At 54.0% G+C, this 8255-nt stretch overlaps 1 protein-coding gene across 5 annotated transcripts in view; it reads left to right on the forward strand.

Annotated features, from left to right (window-relative positions):
- Positions 1–7143, forward strand: part of SPINT1 (serine peptidase inhibitor, Kunitz type 1) — a 12743-nt gene extending 5600 nt beyond the window's left edge. For 3 of the 5 annotated variants that reach the window (XM_021695467.1, XM_021695471.1, XM_021695468.1), the window contains exons 3-11: positions 2958–3085; positions 3313–3451; positions 3544–3714; positions 3891–3917; positions 4244–4369; positions 4446–4496; positions 5435–5605; positions 5820–5867; positions 6241–7143. In XM_021695467.1, the coding sequence (XP_021551142.1) occupies positions 2958–3085; positions 3313–3451; positions 3544–3714; positions 3891–3917; positions 4244–4369; positions 4446–4496; positions 5435–5605; positions 5820–5867; positions 6241–6455 (1076 nt within the window). In that variant the 3' untranslated portion in view covers positions 6456–7143. Of the gene's footprint in view, positions 1–2082; positions 2544–2957; positions 3086–3312; positions 3452–3543; positions 3715–3890; positions 3918–4243; positions 4370–4445; positions 4497–5434; positions 5606–5819; positions 5868–6240 lie in introns of those variants that run through there. The other 2 variants (XM_021695470.1, XM_021695469.1) reach the window with 2 other exon arrangements.
- The last annotated feature ends 1112 nt before the right edge of the window (positions 7144–8255 follow it).

Below are 8255 nucleotides of genomic sequence, written 5' to 3' on the forward strand. Positions count from 1 at the left end.
GCAGGGAGCCCGACGTGGGGCTCGATCCCAGGACCCTGAGATCATGACCTGAGCTGAAGACACATGCTTAACTGACTGAGCCACCCAGGTGCCCCTCTTTTGTACTTTTTGAATTTTTTATCCTATATGTGTACTACCTAAGTTAAAAACAACCCTGAGATTATAAAAAGCAATCAAAATCACATTTCTAAGTAAATGGGTGACCAGCAGCATGGTGTTTTAGAAAGAGCTATGAAGTCAGATAGACCAGGGTTCAGATCCCAGTTCTGCTGTTCAAAAACTGAGTGACCCTGGGCAAGTCATTGAACCTCTCTGGTGTCAATTTTCTGATCTGGAAAGGGGCAAGAATGCAGTTGTGGCAGGATGGTTAGGAAGGTAGGTAACATAGATCAGGGGTCAGCAAATTTTCTGTAAAGGTTCAAATAGGAAATATTTTACGCTTTGTGGCCCATACAATCTCTGTTCCAGCTACTCCGCTCTCTTATAACGCGAAAGCAGCCATTGACAATATGTAACCGAATAGGTGAAGCCATATTCCAACTCATGGACACGAATTTAAATCTTAGGTGCTTTCCCCATGTCACAAAATACTATTCTTTTGATTTTTTTCAACCATTTAAAAGTGTAACAGGTGGTGGGCCAGATGTGGCCTGCAGGCCATAGCTTGTCAACTCCTACTGCAGATGATGCAGATAGATGATGTGTGGTGGCCCGCATACATTAAACTCTTGGCAGCTTTGTTAATAAACCCAACTGCATATTTTTCTCCAACTCTGGCCTCTCAGGTGCTCCCATGTGCACTTCCGCTGCCTGCTGGTCACTTCTCTCAATGGTCTTCCCTCCCTCAAGTTCAACTTCTCTGATTGAACCCACAGGTTCCCTCTAGATTGGGTTTCCTTTCTGTCTGCACCCTGACCCTTCCTTCCCACTTCTCAGTGCCTGTCAAACACGGAAGCCTGAAGTGTCTGTCTAGCATTCTCACATCCTCCTTTCCATTCCCTTAGCTGTCCTTCTAATTCCAACTACTCCCTTCGAGTGTGCCCTGGACTGCTGCGCTGGTCCACTCACTGGCCTCCTCGCTCTGTAGAAGTAATTCAGGATAGGGACGCCTGGGGGGCTCAGTCAGTTGGGCATCTGCCTTCGGCTCAGGTCACGATCCCGGAGTCCTGGGATCAAGTCCCACATTGGGCTCCCTGCTCAGCCGGGAGTCTTCTTCTCCCTCTGCCTGCAGATCCCCCTGCTTGTGCTCTCTCTCTCTCTGACAAATAAATACATAAAATCTTAAAAAAAAAAAAAATGTAATTCAGGACAGAGGGCTCCCTAACCCTTCAGACTCCTGGACCTCGCTCATGCATCTAGGAGGTCAGTGTCTGATGCATCTGTGGCCTCCAGAACTCTGTACCACTACTCACGGCCCCTTCCTGTAGCCCAGTTGTTAAATATTTGAATGTCACTTCTGCTGTGTCCGCATGCTCTGGCTCTGCATCGAGGGCCCTTTGAGGCATGTCTCACCCCGCTGGCCTCTTTCGTGTCCGCCAGACCCACCTTGCAAATTCCCACCTCCTTGCTTTTGCTCACCTTTTCTGCTGTTACCAACAGCACAGCACATTCTTCCCCATAAGCAAACCCCAAAAAAAGCCCAAACAAAAGAATTTTAAAAATCCTTTCTCCCTTCTCCAGAAAGCCTTCCCTCCTTCCTCTAACTTGCTGTGGCATGGCCACTTCCTTGTCTTGGACACGCACCACGCATTGCTTCATCTTGGTGGGTCTTTTCTCCCATGTTGCTTCCTGGTGCTCAGTCTCATCTGCCCAACTGGACTGGAGTCCCCTCAGAGGCAGTGTATCAATTCCTATGGCTGGTGAAACAAAGTACTATGAACTGGGTGACTTCAAACAACAGAAATTTATTGTTTTACAGTTCTGGAGGCCAGAAGTCCAAAATCCAGGTGTTGGCAGGGCTGCAGTCTCTCTGAAGAGCGGGAGAGGATCCTTCCTGGCCTTTTCCAGCTCCTGGCGGCTCCAGGCCTTCTTGGCTTGCAGCTGCATCACTCCGGGCTCTGCCTCCCTCTTGACCCGGCTCCCCTTCATTTTGTTTCCTCCTTTTCTGTCTTTTATAAAGACATGTGTCATTGCATCGGCCTACCCAGCTAATCCCGAATGATCTCATATGGAGATGCCTGACTTAGTTACTTCTGCTAAGACCCTTTTTCCAGATAAGGTCACATTCACAAATTCTGGAATTAGACAAAGGCATATGTTTTGGGTCCCACCATTCATCCCACCACAGGCAGGAATCGTGCTTGGGACTTGTTTCTCCCCAGCCCCTAACTTGAGACTGGTGGAAGCCTCGGGCACAGACATTGTCAGGCTGAGGGAGGGTGTGATTCCCTGGAGACCCCTTGTAAGGGGAGGCAGGCACCCTCCTCCTGCGACTAGATGCTCTGGGACACCAAGGCTTGCCACGTTGCTGCCCAGGGACTCTGTGCTTCAGACCTCTACCAGGCTGGGCTTCTCAGCAGCAATCCAGACCAGCAGAATGAGGGGTAATAGTGTTAATTACATATTTACTTGTTTGGCTTTTCAAAAATACTGTTACTTTAACTTTTTAAAGCAATTAGCACAGGTACCTGCTTATAGAAAATAGGAATAAGCTCCTTGCCCATGTATATTTTTTCCTTAATTGGGATCAGATGGCACATGCTGTTCCGTATTTTGCTTCCAAAAGCAGGTTTTACATTAAAAATGCCTTCAGGGGCACCTGGGTGGCTCAGTCGGTCAAGCATCTGTCTTTAGCTCAGGTCATGATTCCAGGGTCCTGGGATCAAGTCCCGAGTTGGGTTCCCTGCTCAGTGGGGAGCCTGCTTCTCCCTCTCCCATGTGGCCCATGTTGCTCCCCCACTTCAGGAGAGCTCTGGTCCATTCAGTGAGAGTTGACCTGACCTTACCTTCCCCCTCAGGGTCCCGGATCCCCAAGGCGTGGGCAGGCATAGACTTGAAGGTACAGCCCCAGGAACCCCTGGTGCTGAAGGATATGGGGAACACAGATTGGTACCTACTGCAAGGTGACGCGGATGTCAGAGTAGAGGTGAGACACTGGGCTGGCTCTCTGACCCCCACCTCAGCTCTCTAGGGCCCCCTTTCCAGGGCCACAGGCCAACCTGAGGTTCCAGATGGGTGGGGTGGATAGAAGCTGGGGATCCATTTACTACCAAGTCCCTCTGCCCTCCATATGGGGTGGCTGTGTGGCTGGGAGGAGCTCGGGCAGCCGCAGGGCATCGGGGGTCCCAGCCTGATGGCTCCTCCTGTGTGTAGAAGAATGAGCCGGACCAGGTGAAGTTGTGGGGACTCAAGGAAGGCACCTACCTGTTCCAGCTGACAGCGACTGACTCCGACCAGCCAGAGAGCATGACCAACATCACAGTTACTGTGCTGTCCCCTAAGCAGACAGAAGGTGAGGGAGCGGGTGGGGAAGAAGTACCCGGAGCCAACCCCCTCTGTTGATGGGGCCCCATGGGGGCCCCTCACAAGCTTTCCTCCCCCCAGAGTATTGCCTTGCGTCCAGCAAGGTGGGCCGCTGCCGCGGTTCCTTCCCTCGCTGGTACTACGACCCCAAAGAACGGATTTGCAAGAGTTTCGTTTACGGAGGTTGCTTGGGCAATAAGAACAACTATCTTCGGGAAGAGGAGTGCAAGCTAGCCTGCCGGGATGTGCAAGGTGGGCCTTTACGAGGCAGCTTTGGGACTCAGCTGTCTTTCCCCCAGGGTGGGTGGTCCCTCTGCCGGTCAGGGCAGTGGGCAGGGGGAGTCGTCCATTCCCAGGCACCCCTGTCAGCTCATCCCTGCTGAGACCTGGCCCCAACTCCTCTCACTCATCCGCTTTCTCTCTCCCAGGCCCCTCACTGGACAGGCATGGTCCAGGTGAGCTCTGCTCCTTTCCCTGTTCCCCTCACCCCTGCTGGGTCATGTCTTTGTCTCTGCCCCAGCTGCCTTTGCCCAGCCATGCCTGCCCTCGTAGGATGTGGAAGGACCACAAGTGCCCCACCCCTTGCGGCCCAGCACCTTATCAGGATCTGCCCAGTTTGTGTGTAGGGGGGTTTGTGGGGAGTGGGGGCACTGGAGGGGAGCAGGGGACATGTCATAATGCCGTGTTGGGGCAGAGGAGGCCAGGTAGATGATGGACTCTTGGTACTCGGTGACCTATGCACAAGCCTGACCTCACCCTTAACGCCGTCCCGCCCATCCAGTGTGCTCTGGCCCCTGTCACCCCACTGAGTTCCGCTGCCGCAACGGCTGTTGCATCGACAGCTTCCTGGAGTGTGACGACACGGCCGACTGCCCCGATGCCTCTGACGAGGCCGCCTGTGAGAAATGTGAGGCTGGGGCAGGCAGGGTCGCTGGGCCACGGGGCCCTCTGGGGCGCGCGCCTCTGACCTTTCATCTTTGCAGACACCAGTGGCTTCGAGGAGCTCCAGAACATCCACTTCCGCAGTGACAAAGGTGAGCTCCTCCCCGGGTCCCCTGGGTCGGGACAGAGGCCGGCAGGGCGCCCGAGGGGCCCGCTGGGTGCGCCAGGTGCAGGTAGAAAGCTGGTGGGCGCCTGGTGTTTCCCAAGCATGGGTCCTCCTCTGAACACCTTCGGAGATTTAACCATGCCTGCATATCCCTGAGATTTTATTTACTTACCATTTTTCCTATAAATCAAGTACTTTTTCTTTTTAAGATTTTATTTATTTATTTGAGAGAGAGAGAGAATGAGCCGTGGGGAGGGGCCGAGAGAGAGTGAAAGAGAGAGAGAACCAGACTCCCTACTGAGCAAGCAGGGAGCCCGATGCGGGACTCGATCCCAGGACCCTGGGATGGTGACCTGAGCCGAAGGCAGATGCCTAACCAACTGAGCCACCCAGGCGCCCCAAAATCAAGTACTTTTTAAACTTAATGTATTAAAGGAAATGTCATATCAATAGCATAAATGGCAAGCCACTGTTACATGCTACAAATCGAGATGAACTATTGAAATAACTATAATAAAACAATGTTAATAGATTTTAGCTGGACATTGTTGCCCGCCAGGGCTCAGACCCTGAGCCTTCTTTGTTAAAAGCTAGACCGTCCAGTGCTGGAGAGAAAACCGAGACCTTGACACAATCGGAAAAGCTGAACGAAAACTGGAAAAAAAAAAAAAATAGTTATGTGAGTCAAGGTAGGGTATTTCTGTGCCTAAAATCGTTGTCCAGGATCTGTCTTCCTTGCTTCTGGCAGAAGTGCGGAAGGGCCAGCTGGGGCTGTTCCTGGGGCCCCCTGAGGCCCTCACTGAGTCTCAGCATGAGGCGGGGCAGGACGTGGCAAGCAGCACCCTCCAATGTGGAGCCTGGTGGATGGTGGCAGGGAGGCCCCCCATGGACTCACTCACCCCTTGGCCTGCCCCTACCCCCCAGGGCACTGTGTGGACCTGCCAGACACAGGGCTCTGCCTGGAGAACATCCCACGCTGGTACTACAACCCCTTCAGCGAGCGCTGCGCCCGCTTTACCTACGGTGGTTGTTACGGCAACAAGAACAACTTCGAGGAGGAGCAGCAGTGTCTTGCGTCCTGTCGTGGCATCTCCAGTGAGCTGGGCACTGGGGCCCAGAAGACGGGGAGGGGAAGGGCTTAGCTAGAGCACTCTACTCTGTCCCAAGGCCTGGGCTGGCTCCTGTTGATCATCAGAGTCCCTGGAATGGGGGTGGCGGAGGGGGGCAGTGGGTGGTCTGGGGGCACTGAGGAGCAGTTGAGTCTCAGAGCCTTGAGTATTGACTTGTTTCTCTCCTCATCATTTTGTAGAGAAGGATGTTTTTGGCCTGCGCCGGGAAAGCCCCATTCCTAACATAGGTGAGCCCTGGTCTGCCCTCTCACGGACGAGTAGGTATCCTCTCAAGGATCAGCTCCACGTGATTGGTGGTGACTGCCGAAAACTGTGTTGAGAAGGATCCTGAGGTTGGCTAAAGGGACAGAGTGCCCACGGCCAGTGGTGATACCTGCCACAGGCAGAGGAGGGAAGCACAGTGAAGTGCGTGTCATGTGTTTGCCGTCAGAGTCGCGGGCCTTTCCTTGAGCTCCTGACGGAGCCCAGCTGCTCATACGCTGGAGGTCATTCCACACCTGGCATCCATTTGACTTGGTCCCTTCTGCGCAGAGTGGGGGTGGGCATCAGAGCTGAGCGGGCCCCGGGAGCTCTCCTCCATTCTGCCCCTTCTTCCCCCAGGCTCTGTGGAGGTGGCCATTGCAGTACTCCTGGTCACCTGCATCGTGGTGGTGATAGCCCTGTTGGGTTACTGCTTCTTCAAGAACCAGAGGAAGGGCTTCCACAGACGCCACCACAACGACCACCTCCAACCCCCTACCCCTGCCAGCTCCACGGTCTCCACCACAGAGGACACGGAGCACCTGGTCTATAACCACACGACCCGGCCCCTCTGAGCTGGGGGCTCGCCCAGGCTCTTTCCGGCTCTTGCCTGGCCCTGCTTCCTCCTTGCCAAGATGGAAGCCTGGGCTGGGGAAGACTTTGGGACCAGGCTCCTCCAGCTATTTCCCAGGCCCACTCTGCTTCCGAGGCAGGGCTCCGGCCCCTCTGGGAGATGTCTTAGCTAAGCTTAGGCCTCTCATTCCGGACAAAGCTCCAGGGGCTGGGAGGAGCGGAAGACCTTTGAGCCCAGAGTCCCACACACAGATGGACCTGTCAGCCTAGGATTTCAGAAGAAGTTGAAGTTTTGTTTCTTGTTCAAAGCTGCCTGTCCCCACCCTGTGGCGTTGGGAAGGGGCCTGGGGCAATGTCAGAAGCTGGAGGCCCCCTGGCGGTGCCCTTCAGAGCTGGCCCTCCCACCCTGCACAGTCCAGGGCTGGGGGGAAGGACGTCCCTGTATATTTTGTGCTGTATAGAGTTGCTTTTTGTTTATTTAATGCCATGGGGATGGGTAAGAGGAGTGGAAAGAGGCTGCCTCTTGCCTTCCCCCAAGAATGAGGCCTGGCCTGGCCTGGCCCACGGCGCCTGGTGTGCAGTATCGTCCCCACACGCCCCAGGGCTCTCAGGCATCACACCCCCCCTGTTCCCCTGCCTTTCCCGGGCCCCAGTCCACCCCCAGTGTAATAAAATGGTTGGTTCTGTGAGGCTGCTGCCTCTGCTGTCTGGGGCAGGAGAGGGACAGGGCTGCTGGGGGGGATAGGACTGCCCTGTACAACCGGTTTGGGCTTCGGCCACCCTGTTCAGCAGGTTTTCCCACCCTTCCCGAAACTGCCCCAGCCTCTGAGGGTGGAGAGAATTGCCAAGTTTGACCACCAGAGGGGAGGGGTGAGAGGGCCATGGAAGAAGGGGGCCCAGGAGGCTGCCATGCTGCCGCGTAGCATGATTTCTTCCTGGTGTGAGCCTTGTCAACAGGTCTGCTTGGTCGCTGGGGCAGCTCCTGACTACAGCATGTAGTGGAGAACTCAAGGGCAGGGGGGGAGCATGGCTTTGAACTCTGATTCTTATCTCCACTCCTTTTGGTGTGGGGGCCCAGGTCACCGCTGTCTCCCCTGCCCACCCACAGAAGCTTTGGCTTTTTCACAGGAGTGTTGCTGCTCCGCAGGCTCTGAGCTCCTGCCCGGGGGCCTTTAGTTGAGGTACTCCAGCCCACACCCCTCCATCTGTTTCAGCCACTTTTTGTTTGGTGTCAAAAAAAGCCATCCTTTCATTCATCTCAACAAATTATATATTGAGGAGCTATGTGCCCTACACCACCAATCTGATATTGTCAAGATAAGCATGCAGGAAGCATGCGTAAAGGGCTTTATGTATCTCAAGTTCTTACCTCGGCACACAGCCCTGTGATGAAGGTACTATTACCCCCATTTTCCAGGAAGCTGATTCAGCAAAGCTGAGTTCCCAGGGTCCTAGAGCTGATACTGGAGGACTGGGTTCAAATCCTAACATGGCTCCTAGTCTTAACAAAGAGATACTTTTAGATTGCAATAATTGCTATACAGAAAAATAACATGGAGGGTCACCTGGGTGGCACATTGACTTGGGCATCCGGCTCTTGGTTTCAGCTCGAGTCCTGATCTCAGGGTCATCTGATCGAGCCCCGTGTCAGGCTCCAAGCTCGGTGTGGAGTCTACTTGGGTTTCTCTCTTACTCTCCCTCTGCCCCTCCTGCCCATGTTCTCTCTCAAATAAATAAATCTTAAAAAAAAAGATGTGAGAGTTTGGGGGCTACAAATGATTGAAGGTGAAGGTACATATTTG

Source organism: Neomonachus schauinslandi, chromosome 9 (genome assembly GCF_002201575.2).
Source record: "Neomonachus schauinslandi chromosome 9, ASM220157v2, whole genome shotgun sequence".
Taxonomy (NCBI): Eukaryota; Metazoa; Chordata; class Mammalia; order Carnivora; family Phocidae; genus Neomonachus; species Neomonachus schauinslandi.